At 38.0% G+C, this 22999-nt stretch overlaps 1 protein-coding gene across 5 annotated transcripts in view; it reads left to right on the top strand.

Annotated features, from left to right (window-relative positions):
- Positions 1 to 22999, top strand: part of SNX7 (sorting nexin 7) — a 726766-nt gene that overhangs the window by 617172 nt on the left and 86595 nt on the right. For all 5 annotated transcript variants that reach the window (XR_011487786.1, XM_070467754.1, XM_020911952.2 and 2 more), the window contains 2 exons: positions 3707 to 3906; positions 7116 to 7202. Coding sequence is in view for 4 of the 5 variants with exons in the window: in XM_070467754.1 (XP_070323855.1) it covers positions 3707 to 3906; positions 7116 to 7202 (287 nt within the window). In the remaining variant the exon portion in view is untranslated. The remainder of the gene's footprint in view (positions 1 to 3706; positions 3907 to 7115; positions 7203 to 22999) is intronic.

Below are 22999 nucleotides of genomic sequence, written 5' to 3'. Positions count from 1 at the left end.
TACCCAGGTATGCCAGTGGTAAAGAACCCACCTGCCAATGCAGGAGACATAAGAGATGCAGTTTCAATCCCTGGGTTGGGAAGATCCCCTGGAGGAGAAAATGGCAACCCATTCCAGTATTCTTGCCTGGAGAATCTGATGGACAGAGGAGCTTGGGAAGCTGCGGACCCTGGGGCTGTAGATTCAGACATGACTGGCATGACATAGCACACAGGGGCTTCCTAGGTGGCATTAGTGGTGAAGAACCTGCCTGCCAATGCAGGAGGTGTAAGAGACCTGACCCAGGTTTGATCCCTGGGTTGGGACAATCCCCTGGAGGAGGAAATGGCACCCTGCCCCACTATTCTTGCCTTCTTATCTGGAGAATCCCATGGACAGAGGAACCTGGCAGGCTACAGTCCATGGAGTTGCATTGAGTTGGACATGACTGAGCACATACACACATTCTTACTTCCATTTATAAATAATAGGGATAAAGAGCTTAATATTTTGGGTGTAGTCAGTCTCAAGTGTTCAACATGGGCCATCATTTTAATCAAAGAAGTGATGTTTCAGGAAATAGGGTTTCCACATTTGCTTGGACGGGGTGGTGGGGGAGGAGGTGCAGGAACTCTATATTAGACCTGTCCAAGCAATGGCAGAGAGATTTAAAATAGATCTCTTTTCCTATTTCAAGTGATATTTTATTTCATGATTCTATGAATTCTATAAATTCTATGATGAGTTTTTGCTGATTTTTTAAAATTGCATTCACCTACATTTAAAATAGATGGTGAAGTCTGACAATAATTTGATTTATGCCTTTTTGGTCTGTCTTTGTATTTACCATTTGTAATTTTTAAAAAATCAAGAAGATAATTGTTTTAACTAGGTTCAGTGATTCCAATTCTATTCAGTGAATTCTTGATGGATAGTTAAGTGGTATGGCAATTCAAAGAGACCTCTGGAAACTCTTGACATTTAAGAGTTTTATAGAATATCAAATATCATCATTATGTGTTATATTTACTGGTGCAAGGGACTAGTTTTCAAATCTCTGATCTGCTCTAGTATTTGTGAAATCCTCAAAAGGAAAACTGGGTTTTTGTGGTGGACTTTATAAATTTGAGCTCTCAGTTTCAAGGAGTGGAGACACACTGGCACAAATTTAAGGGATTTCGTGGTATTTCAAATGTAAAGCTCATTTATCAAGATTTCATTTAAAATGATGGGTTTTTTGTTTTTTTTTTTTTTTGGAGTTCAGGGAGTCTAAAATATATAAGGCATTTCTTTCATATTTAAATCAGGAAGAATTTGGTTATCATGATGAGTCATTTCTCTTTTGACTTGCTTTTTATTCTATTTTTTTTTTTCTGTGACTTTGTTTTGTGCTCCCTAATTAGGCAAATTTGTATTGACCACATCATGTGCTAACGTTTTGTGCTGAAGATTGAAGGAGGGTTAAAATAGTAGCTGTCCCTGAGTTCAGTCTAGTTGGGGAAACAGATATATTAACAGACAAATTACAGTGCAGCTCATTAAGTGTTTCCATACAGATGCAGTTTGAGTGCTATATAAGCACAGTTTAGAATTTCAAGGAAGCTCTTTATATTAAAATAAATACTTCACAGGGTAAACAACACACTTTGATATATGCAGAAATTAAGAAAAGAAATAAAGGAGAATGTTTTCTTTTCTAGAAATATCGGGGCCTCCCTGGTGCTCAGACAATAAAGAATCTACCTGCAATGCAGGAGACCCAAGTTTGGTCCAAAGGGAAAATCCCCTGGAGAAGGGATAGTGTTACATGGCCATTATCTAAAATAAAAGATAGGCCTAGATCAGGAGGATGCGATTTGTAAGGATTCTGCTGCTGCTGCTAAGTCACTTCAGTCGTGTCCGACTCTGTGCGACCCCATAGATGGCAGCCCACCAGGCACTCCCGTCCCTGGGATTCTCTCCAGGCAAGAACACTGGAGTGGGTTGCCATGTCCTTCTCCAATGCATGAAAGTGAAAAGTGAAAGTAAAGTCAGTCAGTCTAACTCTTCGCGACCCCATGGACTGCAGCCTATCAGGCTCCTCTGTCCATGGGATTTTCTAGGCAAGAGTGCTGGAGTGGGGTGCCATTGCCTCCTCCGTGGAAGGATCCTAGTGGTTGTCAAACCTAGTATCTTCCTTAGGTGATAACTAGTATTTCTATTGTTTTTAAATCTTTAAAGTCTTTTTTTACTTTACCTGATCATATAAACTTTTGAAAAATTTAATAGTTTAGTAAAAAAGTTTAATTTAGAGCAATATGACATATTTCAACTAACCCCAATGACTAGTAAGATGATTAAATATAGAGAATTTAATTATACTTATGTGGATATTAGACCAAAAATTCTCACTATTCATGCATCCTCTACCATAAAAGCCATCTGTCATTAAATATTGATAGTGTGAAAGCAAACGTATAAAAATATTCAGGTTTTAAAATGAAATCCAAATTTTTGGATAAATGGCTTATCAAGCACTGAATAGTCTTTTGTTCATTCTTTCATTGATATGAAAATATTTATTAAATACCATATGTATTAGGCTTTGAGATTAAAAAAATAATGACTTTGCCCTATTGTAATGAGCGTATGGCCTCAGAGTATGTGAGTTATGCAAGCAGTTATAATAGAGTGAGATAATAGTATTAAATTATGATAGGCTTTAATAGAACTATAAAATTGTGACACTCATTGAGGACAAAGCATCTACTAATCCTTTGGAACAGAAACAGAAGAGATTTACTTGTGTTACGACTTAAAGTGTTAGAAGTAGTTTGTCGGATGATAGAAATGGTAGAGGGCAACTAAAAGACATGTGCAGTGTTTAAGTTAGGAGAAATCATGATATTCATGAATGAGCTGTTATTTTGCCTTGAATTAAAATACCTGTGAGGGAGATTTTCAGGAGTTAGACCTGGAAAGGCGAGGTAGGGACTGAAGGACTTAAAGGACTTTCTAATTCAGCTAAGAGGCTTTAATGTTCATATACCGTGTCAAAAATTGAGAGGGATAATTGTTAGAAGTCTCTTGCAGTAGTGCAGGTTAGAGATGCTGATGACAGTACAAATGAGGATAGGTGGAAGGGTGGGTAGATGGATGAATGGGTGGGTAGATAAATAGATACAGATTTAGAAAGGTTGGAAGTGATTGACTGTCTCTTTGTAGGTGTAAGTTTAGGGTCTAGGATGACTCCACATGTTTTGCTTAGATCTCTGGAAGCAATTACCAGTAAGTAGGATATGTAAACAGAAAAAGAAGAAAAGAAGACATGTTTTGTTTACATCATGTTGCCAATGAGATACTCAGGTATAGTCTGTTTGGTAGGCAGAAGTCCGTGATACAATAGATACAGTGATCATATAATTTATTGCCCAAGCCAGGATACTTTTGGCAATGGAAAAGCATGTTATTATTGATTACACCTGGAAAACTTTTATTCAAGGACTGGTCTGAGCAGACTGGGAGGACAGGTCAATTTAAGGAAAGACAATATCTGCATTGTTAATGTTCATGTACAGGAACATGTGCACAATGAGAAAAATAAGGTCTTTTCCTATTGTCTATAATATAGGGATTTTGAAACTTATAAATGTATGAATTTTAATATATTTTAAGTATATGATTGAAATTATGTTGACGTATATATTGAAAGAACATATTATAAATTGAAGAACTTATTATTTTTTAGAGTATTTAGATGAAATGAAAGAATATGGCCCAATTCATATTCTGTGGTCGGCATCGGAAGAAGATCTGGCTGATACTCTAAAAAGTGTTGCCAGCTGCATTGACGAATGCTGTAAGGCCACTGAAAAACGGATGTCTGGACTCTCAGAGGCTCTGCTTCCTGTTGTACATGAGTATGTGCTTTATAGTGAAATGTTAATGGTAAGGACTCCTAACTATACTTCCACCTGAGTCCCTGACTTGCTTATAAGCTTTATAAAGGCAGCTGCTGTTTCTGTTTGTTCACCACTATCTTCCTCTCATAGAAAGATACTTTGCATGTAGATGCTCATAAATATTTGTTTACTGCATGAATGAATTGATGAGTGGAGGAATATGTTAATAAAAGACAGGCATATTCAATAGTAGTAACAGCAGTTTATAACATAGGTTTGAAGCATCCTCAGTCAAGATTTACATAGAGAGTATGATTAGTTTTTCCAGCATTTTAAAATTTTCCTTTAAGAATTTTCAGCACTTTAGAAATTTCTTTTCATGGACAAGTTGCTTTCTTGCTTCTAGTACATTTGAAGGATGATATCCACATTCTTAATGTTCATGTACAGGAGCATGTGCACAATGATAAAAATAAGGTCTTTTCTTATTGTCTATAACATAGGGGTTTATATGAATATACATATTTTTTATGTTTTATTTTCATATTTGTGTGAAAATCCCTATAATATAGGGATTTTGTATGTTTTGTTTTGTTTGTATGGTTACGTAGAAAGTACTTGAGTAGGATCTTGATGTTTGTTCTGTCTTCTGGATGCTTCTAAAAAGAAATCCTCCAAATTACCATGTTTTTCTTTCATGACTTGAAAAGGCTTTTATTCCTTTTATATCAAAGTTTTACATGTTACCTCCTAAGTTCAAGTTTAGGTCTCTAGATATTTGGGATTTTGTGATGTTATCCACAAAACTAATGTTTTTCATCCTGTATTCTCTGCGTAATACCTCACACAGTTGAACTGACACCCTCAGCTTTCTGGTGTTGTAGGTGACAGTGGTGGAAGAAGTCAGTTTGCATTCACTGGTAGTCCTTTTTTTTTTTTTTTTTTTTTGCCATTTATGCTTGAATCTATGTCTGGTTTCTGTTTTCATGTACTCTTGATTTGGGAGCATTTAAATATTTTTTTTGCTTGTCTCGGTAAAAAAAAACTCTCAACCTTTCAGCATGATATCTGCTTCTTTCATGTTTATTATGTTTAGATTTTCCTTCACAGAATCATTAAATATTTTGAAGGTATTTCAGGCTTCAGCTGTTATTTGACTCTACTGGGGTCCTTCTATAAGCACATCATCTCTGCTTCCCAAAGCCCTCTAGTATTTCACTGTTGAGGCACCTGCTCTTTGCCTTCATCTATTTCCCTTGACTACATTCCTTGGTTTACTTCATTATTGATCTCCGTCTTGTGTGGCTATTCAAAGAGATCTGATTTTTATCACTAAAAATATAGTATTATTTTCCCTTAATTAGATGTGTTTTGCTGTTTATTATGTCAAGATGGAAATTATGCAGTTTAAATCATGTATCATTAAAGGCGTGGAAAAATGATAATAGCAACCAGAATTGAATTATTTTATAAGTCCTCATTTGATTGTATTATTTTGTAGGTTCCTAGGGTATAATCAGTAGCACTTACATTGCAGCTCTGTTTCTGTTTTATGTTGGAATATTTTCTTCAGTTTGAGCTAAAATAAGGATTGACAAAAGGATTAAATTTTTGCTGTTTTCACTAGTTGTCTTCTGAAGCCACCTGTTACTTAAAATATTTCTATCTATATGAAGCACAATATTTCATATTGATGGAAACAGATCGTAATGGGTCTAAATTATTGTATGTGCTGTTTGGGTTAGAAAAAGGAAGGAGTTCCTGACATTAATGGCAATTAAACACTGAAGTAAATATAAAAGAGTTTGTGACAGTTGAATTTTCTATTCATTTCTTTGAACACAAGAGAGATGTTCATCTCTTTTGAGCATTTTAAGAGTGACTCCACCAGGCACCAAACTAGGGTGAGTTATTTTCAGGATGCTCTTTATCCTTGTGTGCTGTGCTGTGCTCAGTCACTTCAGCCTTGTCCAGCTCTGTGCCACCCCTTGGACTGTAGCCCACCCAGCTCCTCTGTGCAAGGGCATCTCCAGGCGCGAATACTGGAGTGGGTTGCCGTGTCCTCCTCCAGGCGATCTTCCTGACCCAGGGATCAAACCCTCATCTCTACATCTCCTGCATTGGTAGGCAGATTCTTTACCCCCAGCACCACCTGAAAAGTCAGCTTTCTATTCTTAATGACTCAATTTTCATACAATTGCTATAGAGCCAGCTTGTTTGGTTCCATTTAACTGATTCGCGGTTTAGGTTCTTCTCTTCCTCTGAAAATACCCAAAAGACCTGTACTGCATTAAGGTTCTTCTTTTATACGTCCTGCAACTCCACTCTTCTGGTTGAACTGTTTGCTTACCCAGAGTTAGTTTATTTTTGCCTTGAACTGTTTAGGCCACTTGTGTTCATTATTATAATTTCGCTATTTAATTAATACTATGAAAACCAGTGAAAGATGGGTACAAACACGTCTTTGCATCTGCAAAGTCCAGGTAGACTGTCTAGAAGAAAAGTGAGTCACCAAGGGAAAGACATTGTAAAATGCTGGAAAACATTGTAGAAGATGTAGATGAATTCTGTACTTAAAAGCCTTCACAGGGGTGTTTTAACTGAAACATATAATCATGATTATTCAAGTAAATAAGGTGGAACTCCTATCGGTCAGAGTAGAGGCCATATTTCTTCCTTAAAAACTTGGCTAATTGGTTAACACTTATATATTTTAAGCTAAAATAAAATCTTAAGATGTGAATGCACACTTCCATTTTGATTCCCCACTGTAATTGACTTTGTTTAGCTATTAGCTTTTGGAGTCCAGTAAGAAGGCTGATTGTAGATACTTTCAGATGCATGGTGCATATGCCTTCACAACTGCAACTAGTTTACAACATAGCATGTATTTTCAGTGCTTCTACTGATTTTTTTTTTTGTTGTTGTTGTTAATTTGTTTTATTCTTTGGTCTTTTTGAAGAACTATATGTGCCTAGAGTACACCACCAAAGCATTTGTATTTTGTACATGAAATACTTAAATCAGTAAGATGTACATTGGGAAAATGAATAGAAGATTTATGAACAAGTTTCTTTTAAGTACTTGCTATCTGTTTAGCTTTTAGAGATTAAAAACAGTTTAAGGCATTATACCCCCAGATGACTGATGGCCTGGGGAAGAGATGCTACTTGTATTCGCAAATGTATATTTTTGCTATACAAAGATTATTAAAACAAAGTACAGCCTATTTCCTTCCTGTGTTTTAATACAAAGGCTGTCATGAAACGAAGAGACCAAATACAGGCAGAACTGGATTCCAAAGTTGAAGCTTTGACGTCCAAAAAGGCAGATACTGATCTGGTAAGTTTAATTTTCCTATTATAACCATGTAGAATTCATTGTCTAAGATTTTTATTAGCTCCATTACACGCTTGTTTTAAGCATTCAGTAACTGATGCTAAAATTCCTTCCGAAAATTGATTATACGTTGAGTACCATGTGAGTCTGTAAACTTAAGATGCTTTTCTGCCTTTCTGTCTTACATTTTTTTCTTACAGTGAGTAAAGTATGAAGTTAATTTTGTAAAATTAGAATGTTTGAATAAGCTATGGAAAAAAGAACTTAACATTGTTCCAGGTGGTTAGTAAGTACTCAGTAAATAAATCTATTTTTTACTAGCTTTATAAGAAAGTTTTATAAGCTAAATTGGTGTTCTTATATATATGTTCTAATTATTATAAACATCTTTACAAAGGAAGTATATTTGTTTTCAAGTTTAATTCTTTCCATAAAATACTTTTTTATGGAAATTTTTAAACATAGAAAAAGATCTAATAATATAATAAACTCATATATCTATCACTGGGTTTCATTAATTCCCAACATTTTGCCCAGTTTATTTTTTTAACCTCTTTTCTCATTTTTTTTGAAATATTCAAAAGCAATTTTCAGACATTATATTTTCACCCAGAATAGGTTAGTATTTATATTTTATTGTCTTTGTGTATTTTCAAAGTAATACTATCCAATCAGAATTGTTATTATCATTTTAAAATTGAGATAGAGGCTTGAAAGGTATAGTAACTTGTCCAAATTTGTACAGTTCTTGAAACAGTGGTGGCACTGGAGGTGATAGGATCACTTGCCTGCCTCAGACCATGCTGCCTCTCGGAGAGCAACTATAAATGTAGGAAAAATTGCTCATTACTCTGTTAATTTTAATTGAGTTTTCTGTGGAAGAGCTTTCCCTAATTTTATTTTTAATGTAAGAAGTTAGAGCACACTTGTGTCATCTGAATGGGTGAATCCTTGAAACCCTCCCTGTTAATCCATAGTACTATTGCTGCCCATCCCAACTTGGCTTGGGGCTTAACCTCTGTCCTCCCTGCTCTAATTTTCTCTCTAGCTTTAATAATTTTCTGGCACAAAAGGTGATAGTCTTACTGATTTTCCTTTTATCTTCTCTTTCTTTCTGTTTTCCCCCTGTCCATAATCTAAATACTTAAAGGGTAGGAATTTTTTAATTGTTTCCTGAAGCATTCTCAGCCCAAAGAGCAATGCCTGGTACATGGTTGACAATGAATAAATAATTGTGAACGAATAAGAATTGCAGTGATTGCTCTGATTGATAAAACGTGTTGAAGGCTTGAGACAGTGTCTCTACAAAATCAGCCTTTGTGTTAAATGTTGAGATTTCACTAAATAATGATTGTGAATTATCCTCATCTTTCTTAGCTATCTTTATTTTTCAAACTCAAGTTTATTCTCCTGAATAGAACTTGAGTGGGGAGTGGTATGGTACGCTGTTATGGACAGAGTCAGAGAATGGAATCTGTGAAAGAGAAACAAAATGTAGAACAAATGAAATCAGTGCTTGAGGGGAAAATCATTTGCTTTAACCTCAACAGAGGAGAAAAAAGAGGAAAACCAAGATTAACCTTTTCAGTGCAGTAAGTGATGTGTTCAGCTGCTCCGTCATGTCTGACCCTTTGCAACCCCATGGACTGCAGCCCACAAGGCTCCTCTGTCCTTGAAGTTTTCCAGGCAAGAATGCTGGAGTGGGTTGCCATTTCCTGCTCCAGGGGATTTTCCCAACCCAGGGATGGAACCCGGCAACCCCCTCATCTCTTGCACATCCTGCATTGGTAGGGTGATTCTTTACCACTGCGCCACTTGGGAAACTCTACAATAAGCAATATATATGTATATATGTGCATATATATATTTTAACTTAAAGGATCAACTGGAAGGAACAAAAATGGGTGAGCACACGTAATACAAAATTATAATTGTATCATTGGAACTGTAGAATTTTTTAATTTGTTAGACAGTTTTTAAAGATACTTAAGTTCATGAGATGCTGAAGTTTGTGATTAGATAAAAATTTGCCCTTGACTAGATACTAGAAAAAAGTACAGTATTTTAAAGTTTCAGGAGAATAGTAAAATGGCTTAAAAACCAAGCATCTGTTCAGAATGGCTTATATTCGTATTTTAAATTGAAAGGAAGAGTAGTTGGGATTGTTCCAACCACAGAAATACAGGAAAAAATAGCTTAGGCCCAAATATGGCTAGGCTTTCCCAACTCAACTAAAAAACACATTTTTTCTTTTCATTTGACTTGCAAATATTTTGTCTTTTTGCTCTATAAAAATTTCCTTGATATCCCGTTATAACCTGATGAGCCATCTGTGTTTTTGCTTTCATTGTGTGTGTTGAGAGAGAGACATGTCCACTATAAAGTATTTTTTACCTAGTTAGATTCTATGCTGTGAGATTGGAGAAATTTGAAATTTTAATTATCTGCATTATTCTGTAAGATAATCTTTATTAAGATCTGAAAAAGAGATGTTTAACAAAGACATTACAAGTATTTTTTGTTACCTATCAAAAACAGATCCTAAAATGCACAGGCACTAATTTGATGATTTGTGAATGGTTCCACTTACATTTTCATGTCGTTTGTTTATATACCTCACTTTGAAATACCTATGTTATGATGATATCTTTGGAAGCAACCTTCCAGGGTTACTCTCAAAATGAACCTGCTGTGATTGGTCACGGAACAACCAAAGGGAAGTTGCTTAGAAATATGCAGGATAGGGTCACCATGGAAACGTGCCCTTGTGAGGTCCTTCTAAGGATCCCTCCTTTGCAGTCACCATGGCGACCCTGGCAGAGAACTGAATAGAGCAATCTATCCTGGTTGTTTACCATGGCAACTCAAGCAGGGCCACTCTGGAGACAACCCTGGGGCCATTTCTATGGAGACCTGCTGGGGATGCCTTCAGAGGCTCCATCAAAGTCACCTTTGGGTGGGATGCTATATGCAAACCCGACAAAGCAGCTCATAATGCAAAGGATAGTGAAATGAACCTCTGCCAAGGAGGGCAAAGACTAGAGGAATTATAATTATTGGGTGGAAATAGAGCCCTGATGTAACTAACATTCCAGAGGTCATGTTAGACATATCGGATGATATGTGCCATGTGAATGCAAGGCTCTTGTCTTTTATCTTGCCTGTAACTTTGTATGTGCGGTAAACTGGCAATTATGGCATTATTAGTAGTTTTTCTCATCACATAAATATGCCCACAAAAATTACATGCTTTCCTGCAAACCAAAATAATGTTTTAGAGTGAATTCCTTGATTTATTACCTGAGTAATTGTAAAGTGGCTGCTTCTTAGAGTTGTGGTTTGTACTTCTTGTCTTACAACAATAAAATTAATGGTTTCAAAATGACCTCAACTTAATAAAGACTAGAATACTCATGTGAAGTTCAGTTCAGCTGTTCATTTAGTGTTTTGTCACTTAGACTTTGGGGTTAGATAAACCTAAGATCAAATCCTGTCTTATTTGCTTATTAAGTCTTAAGACACATTTCCTAACATTTTAAAGCCTCATTTTATCTTTGTATAAAGGGGGAGATTATTAGTGCTTTTCTAATAGCCTTGTTAAGGATTCAGTGATAAAATGCAAGTCAGTTATTTGGGTCATATGAATAGAAAGCACTCAGTGGTTGTTAGCTGTAGTTATTTTGATAGCATTACAAAAGTTTAACCCTTGAGTTGGGTCCTGTAAAACGAGTAAGGAATTGTTCCTTGAAGACTAGTGAGTGGCAATTATGAAGAGTAGTAAAAGCCGAAACAAGTGTGAGGAACCCTGGTTGACGTGTAGTGAGCAGGGTGCTGGAGAATGTGGTGCAGAAGAATCCTGTTGCAGGATGTGGCTCTAAAGGTGGGTTGCAGTCAGATCAGAGAGGAGCCTTATTTGTCAGGATGAAGCATATGGGCTTTATACTTTGGACTGTGTGGTTCCAGCAAGTGTCTGAACTGAAGTGGTGGTTCCAGAGTTGCTGAGAAGAGAAATTTGAGAGAGACGTAGGTGGGAGATAGAATCTGAAGCACTTAAAGAATGAGGGTGGCCCTTGTTTCAAGTTCTTAGTGACCCTTGACATTTCTAGTTCATAAGGAAAGCAGATTGTGGCTCAATAAACTGAACTGTAGCATATAAGGGAAGAAGAAAATTGGAGATGTGGAACTTTATGTCATGATGAGACAACATTTAAGGCAGAATATTCAATGAAACATTTTATCAAATGTTGTTGGATACCTAACATATGAGATACTAATCCAAGCACTAGGGAAAAAATGGTGAAGAAAAACCCTCGTGAGTCCTAAATTCTAGAGACAGAGACAAAAGCAACAAATAAAATTTATAGTGTATTGTCATATATGACAAGTGTGGAGAAGAGGCAGTGTTGGGGAGCAGTGTGATTTAAAATTAGGGGTCAGGAAAGGTCTTACCAAGAAGCTGTTTATGTAAGACCGCAGAAAGTTGAGGTCTTGAGCTTCATGAATACCTGGCAGAAGAACATGTCAGGCAGTGGGGACAGTACGAGCAAAGTGGAGTTACGCCTGCGTGTTTCCTGCAAAGCAAGGAGACCAGTGTTGCTGGAGTGGAATGAGGATGCAGAAGAGCTGTGGGAAATGAGGTTGGAGAGGTAAGCAGGGGTCAGATCGTGTAAGATTGCAAGATTTGGTCTCAACAAGTTAGGAAGACCACAGTGGAACAGAGGAGTGACCTGGTGAGACTTGTTCTAAAATGAATACCATGCTTGGGAAAGACGAAAGGTGGTGCGTATGTGGGGTGTGCATGGAACGGGAGGCCGGAGCTGCAGACTAGCTCTTCCAATCCCAGGGCACACCCTAGCTTGGACCCGGGCAGAAGTAGTGTGGAGTGGTCAGGTTCTGAGGATATTTTGCAGATACAGCTGTTGCTATTTGGTGTGCTATGAATTGTGAGTGAACAAGGATTATACCACGCTTTTCAAACCAAGCAAGTGGGAGTTAAGTGTTGGCACTGAAATGGCAAAGACTTTGGGAAGAACGTGGAGAAGGTGAGTAAATCAGATGTGAGTGTATGAAGTTGGTGTGCCTGGAGATAATCCAAGTGACATGTTGAGCAGGAACATATGGAAATCTGTATAAAAATCCAGAGGTCAGGGAGGGACCCAGCTGGAAATTACTAGCAGATAAGTTGTAGTTAAAGCCATGACATTTGTTCAGATCACTAAGGGATGAGAAAAAGAGGCCCCAGGACTTCATAGGACTGAGCCGTGATATATTCCAACAAAAAAAAAAAATAAGAGATGAGATGGCTAGTTATGAGAAAGAAAGGGAATTTTTATAGCTTTGACTGGTGGTAGATAATTTGACCGATAAGATGAACTAAACAGATTTACTTGGGCTTTCCTTGTGGCTCAGCTGGTAAAGAATCCACCTGCAGTGTGGGAGACCTTGGTTCGATCCCTTGGGTTGGGAAGATCCCTGGAGAAGGGAAAAGCTACCCACTCCAGTATTCTGGCCTTTAGAAATCCATGGACTGTATAGTCCATGGATTGCAAAGAGTCAGACATGTCTGAGCGACTTGCATTTTCACTTTCAAACAGATTTACTTAGGGTCATTCAGCTTTTTTAATCACTTCATGTTTATGAGGTATTTGTAAAACAATTTGATACAGAATAAGGTAAGTGTAGATAGTAAGATATTTTAATAGACACTGAGAGTTATATGCTCTGATAAAGAAGATATTAAAAAACAGATATTCAGTCAAAGTAAGGAAATCTCTGCCTATGATGAAGGTATAACAGTAACTGAGATTTTGAGGAAAACTCAAATATTTGGAGGAACTTGTGGTTTTTGCAGTTTAGTTATAAGTTTTCAGAGTCAGAGCTTCTGTTTGAAAATGCTTATTCATTTCACTGTTTAACTGTAAGATAAATAAGGTTCATCTGTGCTGCTAAATAATGCTGCATATCCATTTTATTTTTATTTTTATTTTTGAATGGATGATTTATAGTTTGCCACTCAAAGCAGCATTCAAATATAAATGAATATGAATACATTTGACATTTAGCAATATGTGCATGGAATCTGAGAGTTGGATCTAGATATATGCCATAGCCGTTTAGCAGTATATTTATGTGAGCAAAAATAAAAAATGCATTTTCATAAGATCGTTACAGTTTGGATTTGCATATAGCCACATTCAGAAGATACAAACAGACACCAAATTTATTTAATCTGGTCCTTGCTTCATATGAGTTGCTATTTTTGAACCAGTTTTTTACTCCTATACTGAAATTGTGGTTATTAATCTTGAAATGTTCTCGATACTGTACTTAATGCTTTTTAAACTTTAAAGATATAACATTGACATAGCTTATTTTTTTTTTTTGGAGTCAGCCAGAGGTTGGCTCTACCTTTTCTTGCATATTTGTTATTTCACTTCTCTCTCCTGATTTTTAAACAAATTTATTCCTTTCTATAGGCCTCATTTTCTAGTGTCTATTTTTCTCTCTCTGCTTCTTTTGTCTCTGTTTGTTCTACATGGGTTTCTCATGCACACAGCTGTTATGCATATGTACATATGTACACACTCACACAGCATTGAAAGACATGATGTTATCCAGTGAAAGAAGAAAGGACTTTCTTTTTGCATGTTTCCTTGTATCAGTTTATCCTAGAAGATATCCAGCAGACTTTTTCTCACATCTCATGGTGAGTCCATGATCAAACTAGTACTTTGGAGTAGAAATGTGACCATCAGTACTGAATTAGACCAGCTTGAAGCTGCCCTCTGATGCAAATACCTAAAAAATAAAAACAAACAAACTGGGGCTCTTTGTAGTAAGAGGGAGAATGGGGAATGGATTTGAAGTAAATAGTCAATAAATATGTGCCTCACATGCACAGTGTAGCTGTACATTGGAGTTGTAGACACACTACTGGTTGGGAATCCGGGTGAATGAGTGATGAAAGCCCTCAGTAGCTGTCCTCCCAGAACAGAGTACCAGGCAGTGCCTAGAATCCCTCTCCCTCTGAACCATCACTGGCAAGCCTCTCATTTAGGGCATCATTGGTTCAAATGGTTGGAGAAAAACTGTTTGCTGCTATTTATATAAACTTTTAGAGGGTAATAATAAGTATTTGATTAAAAAGCAAAGAATCATGTCAGTTCTATGAATAAGAGCCTATTGAGCCTGAGATCTTTATTTGAAATTTTACCAGGTTACTTTTCTCCTCTGTTATTTATCTCATGGCATTGCAAGTAGAGTAGTATCTGAAAAGTGTTTAATAAAAGATCTTAAACCCAGTTGTAGAATTGCATGTGATTTTAGCCATAGCATTGTGTGCCTTTGTAGTTTAGGACAAGTTACTTACATTCTCCTTGCTTTAGTTTCCTCATATAAAAGTTGTGGGTAATACCTTCCTTAGAGTGTTGTTAAATCAGCCTGTGAATACTATGAGTGCAGAATCTAGCTAGGTAGATTGTAAATATTTTGTATTTGAAATATATATTGGATGTCTCATTCAAAGTTTGGAAAGTGGTAACTGTAATCCTGCTTGTTAGATCTTTACATTGCTTAAAAAAAAAATGACATAGTAATTATCTTGAGTTAAATAGTGACTGCTCCTGTTGCCCCACCTGATCACTAGGTGAATATATAATTTAAATATATAATTTGAATATATAATTTAAAATGTATGTGAATATATACTGACCCTTAAAAAGTTTGTCGTTTTTACTTCAAACAGTTGTTTTACTAAACAGCATTTAGCATTGTACCATTGATTAAAGGACATTTTAAAAAAGAGAACCATTAATCTCTTTATTATAAGCATCAGCATCACTGACTACTTTCTAATTGTTTTCCTTTATGAGGACACCTGAGAAAAGATTCATTTATGTATCAGCACCAGCAATAGGATTTAATTTCTCTGGAGCCATTAACTTGTTTTCAATGTGTGCACATCTTAGGTTTTATACCTATTCCTAGCCCATTCTTTATCCCACTCTTTACATTAGTTTCTAGAATGTTGAGAACCCCAATTCTGATCTACTTCTATCTGGCCAATGTGTTTTGTGTTTCTAACTCACTCCTGGATTTACCTTGTTTTTCCCCTACTTTTGTTTTCCCTTTGTGCTATTGTCTTTATCTACTTTGTTCAGTTCAGTTCAGTTACTCACTCATGTCCAACTCTTTGCCACCCCATGGACTGTAGCATGCCAGGCCTCCCTGTCCATGACCAACTCCCAGAGTTTATCCAAACTCGTGTCCATTGACTTGATGATGCCATCCAACCATCTCATCCTCTGTCGTCCCCTTCTTCCACCTTCAGTCTTTCCCAGCATCAGGGTCTTTTCAGCTGAGTCAACTCTTCGCATCAGGTGGCCAAAATATTGGAGTTTCAGCTTCAACATCAGTCCTTGCAGTGAACACCCAGGACTGATCTCCTTTAGGATGCACTAGTTGGATCTCCTTGCAGTCCAAGGGACACTCAAGATTGTCTTCTCCAACACCACAGTTCGAAAGCATCAATTCTTCGGTGCTCAGCTTTCCTTGTAGTCCAACTCGCCCATGCATACATTATTACTGGAAAAACCATAGCCTTGACTAGACGAACCTTTGTTGGCAAAGTAATGTCTCTGCTTTTTAATGTGCCTTCTAGGTTGGTCATAGTTTTTCTTCCAAGGAGTAAGTGTCTTTTAATTTCATGGCTGCAATCACCATCTGCAGTGATTTTGGAGCCCAAGAATATAAATTCTGTCACTGCTTCCATTGTTTTCCCATCTATTTGCTGTGAAGTGATGGGACCAGATGCCATGATCTTAGTTTTCTGAATTTTGAGCTTTAAGCCAACTTTTTCACTCTCCTCTTTCACTTTCATCAAGAGGCTCTTTAGTTCTCCTTCACTTTCTGCCATAAGGGTGGTGTCATCTGCATATCTGAGGTTATTGATATTTCTCCCAGCAATCTTGATTCCAGCTTGTGCTTCTTCCAGCCCAGCATTTCTCATGATGTACTCTGCATATAAGTTAAATAAGCAGGGTGACAATATACAGCCTTGATGTACTCCTTTTCCTATTTGGAACCAGTCTGTTGTTCCATGTCCATTTCTATCTGTTGCTTCCTGACTTGCATACAGGTTTCTCAAGAGGCAGGTCAGGTGGTCTGGTATTCCCATCTCTTTAAGAATTTTCCAGTTTATTGTGATCCACACAGTCAAAGGCTTTGGCATAGTCATTAAAGCAGAAATAGATGTTTTTCTAGAACTCTCTTACTTTTTCGATGATCCAGCAGATGTTGGCAATTTGATCTCTGGTTCCTCTGCCTTTTCTAAATCGAGCTTGAACATCTGGAAGTTCACGGTTCATGTATTGCTGAAGTCTGGCTTGGAGAATTTTAAGCATTACTTTGCTAGCGTGTGAGATGAGTGCAATTGTGTGGTGGTTTGAGCATTCTTTGGCATTGCCTTTGGGATTGGAATGAAAACTACCTTTTCCAGTCCTGTGGCCACTGCTGAGTTTTCCAAATTTCCTGGCATATTGAGTGCAGCACTTTCACAGCATCATCTTTTAGGATTTGAAATAGCTCAACTGGAATTCCATCACCTCCACTAGCTTTGTTCCTAGTGATGCTTCCTAAGGCCCACTTGACTTCACATTCCAGTATGTCTGGCTCTAGGTGAGTGATCACACCATCGTGATTATCTGAGTCATGCAGATCTTTTTCGTACAGTTCTTCTGTGTATTCTTGCCACCTCTTAATATCATCTGCTTCTGTTAGGTCCATGCCAATTCTGTCCTTTATTGTGCCCATATTTGCATGAAATGTTCCCTTATCTCTAATTTTTCTTGAAGAGATCTCTAGTCTTTCCCATTCTATTGTTTTCCTCTGATTGCTTTGCACTGATTACTGAGGAAGGCTTTCTTACCTCCTTGCTGTCTTTGGAACTCTGAATTCGAATGCGTATATCTTTCCTTTTCTCCTTTGCTTTTGGCTTCTCTTCTTTTCACAGCTATTTGCAAGGCCTCCTCAGATAGCCATTTTGCTTTCTTGCATTTCTTTTTCTTGGGGATGTACAATGTCAGGAACCTCTGTCCATAGTTCTTCAGGTACTCTGTCTATCAGATCTTAATCCCTTAAATCTATTTCTCACTTCTAATGTATAATCGTAAGGGATTTGATTTAGGTCCATACTTGAATGGTCTAGTGGTTTTCCCTACTTTCTTCAATTTAAGTCTGAATTTGGCAATAAGGAGTTCTGTGATCTGAGCCACAGTCAGCTCCCAGTCTTGTTTTTGCTAATTGTATAGAGCTTCTCCATCTTTGGCTGCAAAGAATATAATCAATCTGATTTCAGTGTTGGCCATCTTGTGATGTCCATGTGTAGAGTCTTCTCTTGTGTTGTTGGAAGAGGGTATTTGCTATGACCAGTGCATTCTCTTGGCAAAACTCTATTAACCTTTGCCCTGCTCCATTCTGTACTCCAAGGCCAAATTTGCCTGTTACTCCAGGTGTTTCTTGACTTCCTCCTTTTGCATTCCAGTCCCCTATAAGGAGAAGAACATCTTTTTTGGGTGTTAGTTCTGAAAGATCTTGTAGGTCTTCAAAGAACCATTCAACTTTAGCTTCTTCAGCATTACTAGTCAGGGCATAGGCTTGGATTTCCATGATATTGAATGGTTTGCCTTGGAAACGAACAGAGATCATTCTGTCGTTTTTGAGATTGCATCCAAGTACTGCATTTCAGACTCTTTTGTTGACTATGAGGGCTACTCCATTTCTTCTAAGGGATTCTTGCCCACAGTCGTAGACATAATGGTCATCTGAATTAAATTCACCCATTCCAGTCCATTTTAGTTTGCTGATTCCTAAAATGTCGACATTCACTCTTGCATTCTCCTGTTTGACCACTTAAAATTTGCCTTGATTCATGGACCTAACATTCCAGGTTCCTATGCAATATTGCTCTTTACAGCATCGGACCTTGCTTCCATCACCAGTCATATCCATAACTACCCAGTTGATTTTGCTTTGACTCCATCTCTTCATTCTTTTTGGAGTTATTTCTCCACTGATCTCCAGTAGCATGTTAGGCACCTACCGACCTGGGGAGTTCATCTTTCAGTGTCCTATCCTTTTGTCTTTTCATACTGTTCATGGGGCTCTCAAGGCAAGAATACTGAAGTGGTTTGCCATTCCCTTCTCCAGTGGACCACATTTTGTCAGAACTCTCCACCAAGACCTATCTGTCTTGGGTGGCCCTATAGGACATGTCTCATAGTTTCATTGAGTTAGACAAGGCTGTGGTCCATGTGATTAGACTGGTTAGTTTTCTGTGGTTGTGGTTTTCAGTCTGTCTACTCTCTGATTGAGAAGGATAAGAGGCTTATGGAAGCTTCCTGATGGGAGAGACTGATTGAGGGGGAAACTGGGTCTTGTTCTGATGGGCAGGGCCGGGCTCAGTAAATCTTTAATCCAATTTTCTGTTGATGGGCTTCCCTGGTGGCTCAGAGGTTAAAGCGCCTGCTTGCAATACGGGAGACCTGGGTTTGATCCCTGGGTCCGGAAGATCCCCTAGAGAAGGAAATGACAATCCACTCCAGTATTCTTGCCTGGAGAGTCCCATGGATGGAGGAGCCTGGTAGGCTATAGTCCACGGGGTCACAAAGAGTCAACCACAACTGAGTGACTTCACTTCACTTCACTTCACTTCTGTTACTGGGTGGAGCTGTGTTCCTTCCCTGCTATTTACCTAGGGCCAAACTATGGTGGAGGTAATGAAGATAATGGTGACCTCCTTCGAAAGATCTCATGCATGTACTGTTACACCACCAACCTATGCCTCCGCTGGAGACTCCTGGATACTCACAGGCAAGTCTGGGTCAGTCTGTTGTGGGGTCATTGCTCCTTTCTCCTGATCCTGGTACACAGGGTTCTGTTTGTGCCCTCCAAGAGTCTATTTCCCAGTCCTATGTAAGTTCTGGCAGCTCTGTGGTGGGATTAATGGCGGCATCTGTCAAGAGGGCTTATGCCATACCCAAGTCAGCTGCACCCACAGCCCCTGTCCCTGTGGCAGTCCACTGCTGACCCGCACCTCCATAGGAAACCCTCAAACACAGTTCTGTCTCAGTCTCTGTGGGTGCCTGGGTCCTGGTGAGCACAAGGTTTGTGTGAGTCCTTTTAGTGTCTCTGGTGGGAATGGGGTTTGAGGCTAAATGCAAATTTGCCCCTACTCTCATCTTACTGGGGTTTCTCTGACCTTGGATGTGGGGTATCTCTTCATAGCCAGTCCAGCAAAGCACATCTGCTGCTCCCGACCTTGGATGTGGGGTATCTCCTCCCCGCTGCTCCAGCAGCTCCAGCGCTGTTCAGCTGCAGCTCGCCACTCCTTTAAGCTAGTTGTAAGATCTAGTTTTGGAGGCCATCTTAAATCTAACATGGAGCAGAAATAATACATTTAATGACTGAAGTAAAATGTTCCAGATAATTTCAAGTATCACACTTTTAAAAATATATTTTTGACCTCCCACCTCCAAAATGTGTTCTTATTTTTTTAAGAACCCTCCAACCCCAGCATATCTGATGTGAACATAAACTTGAACATCTAACTACTTGTGTTAACTGTATTAACCCAGAAAATTAGTCAGGAGATGTCTGATGGTGAAGTGAAAAAATTGTACTACTTCCAGAATTTTTACCCATAACATTTGCTTAGGGAAGTTATTGCATTATTAAGGTTTACTGATTTGAAAATGGAACATATAAGCTTACGGTCTTGATGAACAAGCCCTGTGTACCTTTGTGGTGGGTGAGGGTGGATGGAGTTGGTGGAGGAGAAAATGAAAGAGAGGCAGTGGAACATTATGGTAAATGACTTTCTAAGGGAGGGTTGTAAGCTCTGTGTCTTTCTGTAGGAACATTTTTTTTTTTTTCTCTCCAGTCTTGACTGCAACAGAAAAATAACAGATGGATAAGTAAAAGGAATAGTTTAAAATTCCAGTCATTTCTTCTCAGGATTTAAGAAATTCTACTTATAGTGTCCTTGTGGAATTGTGGTTTGGTTTGTGAAGTTCTGCCTACCATAGATATAATAGTTTAAACAGCTGTCCCATATAGAAACTCAAAATAGATTCAATTTCCTTTTAATTTAGACTTTTTGTTAATAAGAAATGTGTCCTAAGGGTCTATCTTACATATCTCTTTCACTCCCAGCCCTGCCTGGGCACTCAATAAATATTTGATTATGCTTAGAGCAGGAACACACTGGGAGTCTGAAGCCTGCAGAAGGCTTTGATTTGCTTTTACTTAACTTGTGACTTTAATCAGACGTTTAGTATTCTTTCCCCATGAACATGCAGAAATAATGCTTTCTTTGAAGAAACTTTTTTTGAAGATGAATTAATGTTTATAGATCTAGAGCTTGTGTCAGTAAAAATTTTGGTAAGTTAGAAGAAGAAAGTATAAAAGACTAATATAAAATATGTAATGATATCATAAAACTTTATTTAAAGTATGAATCGTTTCTAAATAATACTTCTAAAAATTAAAAAAAGCTTATTTCTACAAAGAACTAGAAATTCTCTTCTGTACAGTGCCATATGACTAAATTAACTGCATTTTGATTTATTATATTTCTCAGTTTTAGAGAGTAAACTTTTTATTCCTACTAAATCTTAGTCAATAGGGAAGCGAACTTAGTGGGGAATGCCCCAATCAAAGTTCCATTCAATTTTTGAAGAGGTTCTAGACTCTCTCTCTCTCTCTCTCTCTCTTACTTTCCTTTCTGAAGCATATTTAGCATTTGTTTAGTCCCTATTACATAACAGACACTGTGCCAGTAGTTTACATTTACTGTCCCTTGGAAAAGCAAATGACAACTAACTCCAGTATTCTTGCCTGGAGAATCCCATGGACAGAGGATCCTGGTCCATAGGGTTGCAAAGAGTCAGACACACAAGAGAATTAGCTTGCACACATGCATACAATGAATAATACTATAAGGTAAGCATACTTGAGTCTCATTTTTATAGATGAGAAAATTGAGGCCTAGATTGTCAATCTGCCAAGAGTTGTGAATTCCCTCCCTTGACTTTTGTGACCTTTTATGCTGAAGATTGAGGCCAGTTATAGTAACTTGTTTGATACTTCCTTATTATTAAATTGTCAATATTTGACAGGAATATTATTCAAGTGATGCTGTGATCTATGTGTTCGATAGCACATGATATTTATTTGTTCCATTAACAAAGAAAGGTAATGCCAAAGAATGCTCAAACTACCACACAATTGCACTCATCTCACATGCTAGCAAATTAATGCTCAAAGAATAATTCTTCAAGCCAGGCTTCAGCAATACATGAACCGTGAACTTCCATATGTTCAAGCTCGATTTAGAAAAGGCAGAGGAACCAGAGATTGAATTGCCAACATCCGCTGGATCATCGAAAAGGCAAGAGTTCTGGAAAAACATCTGTTTCTGCTTTATTGACTATGCCAAAACCTTCGACTGTGTGGATCACAATAAACTGTGGAAAATTCTGAAAGAAATGGGAATACCAGACCACCCGACCTGCCTCTTGAGAAACGTGTATGCAGGTCAGGAAGCAACAGATAGAAATGGACATGGAACAACAGACGGGCTCCAAATAGGAAAAGGAGTACATCAAGGCTGTATATTGTCACCCTGCTTATTTAACTTATATGCAGAGTACATCATGAAGAACACTGGGCTGGATGAAGCACAAGCTGGAATCAAGATTGCTGGGAGAAATATCAATAACCTCAGATATGCAGATGACACCACCCTTATGGCAGAAAGTGAAGAACTAAAGAGCCTCTTGATGAAAGTGAAAGAGGAGAGTGAAAAAGTTGGCTTAAAGCTCAACATTTAGAAAACTAAGATCATGGCATCTGGTCCCATCACTTCATGGCAAATAGATGGGGAAACAGTGGAGACAGTGGCAGGCTTTATTTTTTTGGGCTCTAAAATCACTGCAAGAAGGGGATTGCAGCCATGAAATCCCCTTGGAAGGAAAGTTATGCCCAAGCTCGACAGCATATTAAAAAGCAGAGACATTACTTTGCCAACAACGGTCCATCTAGTCAAGGCTATGGTTTTTCCAGTGGTCATGTATGGATGTGAGAGTTGGACTTGAAGAAAGCTGAGCACCGAAGAATTGATTATTTTGAACTGTGGTATTGGAGAAGACTCTTGAGAGCCCCATGGACTGCAAGGAGATCCAACCAGTCCATCCTAAAGGAGATCAGTCCTGGGTGTTCATTGGAAGGATTAATGTTGAAGCTGAAACTCCTGTATTTGGCCACCTGATGGGAAGAGCTGACTCATTTGAAAAGACCCTGATGCTGGGAAGGATTGAGGGCAGGAGGAGAAGGGGACAACAGAGGATGAGATGGTTGGATGGCATCACCGATTCAATGGACATGAATTTGGGTAAACTCCTGGAGTTGCTGATGGACAGGGAGGCCTTCCATGGGATCTCAGAGTCGGACATGAGTGAGCGACTAAACTGAACTGAACAATATACTCTTTGGTTCCACTTGGTTAAGGTGATGTGTGCCTAGCTTCTCCATTGTAAAATCACTCCTTTTCTAAGTAGTAAACATTTTGTGGGGTGCACCTTTGAGGCTGTATAATTATTTCATTCCTTACCTTACTTTAAACTTAAAATTGATATGTTTGTTTGAGTGTATGTGTGTTGTTTTTCTATTTCAGTCAGTGGATTTTAGTCCATTACTATCCCTGTGTGTTTTGATATATTAATTGCGTGTTTGACTAGTAGGAC

This window comes from Odocoileus virginianus, chromosome 5, assembly GCF_023699985.2.
Source record: "Odocoileus virginianus isolate 20LAN1187 ecotype Illinois chromosome 5, Ovbor_1.2, whole genome shotgun sequence".
NCBI classification, from domain to species: domain Eukaryota; kingdom Metazoa; phylum Chordata; class Mammalia; order Artiodactyla; family Cervidae; genus Odocoileus; species Odocoileus virginianus.
This window is presented reverse-complemented; position numbering and strand designations above follow the sequence as displayed.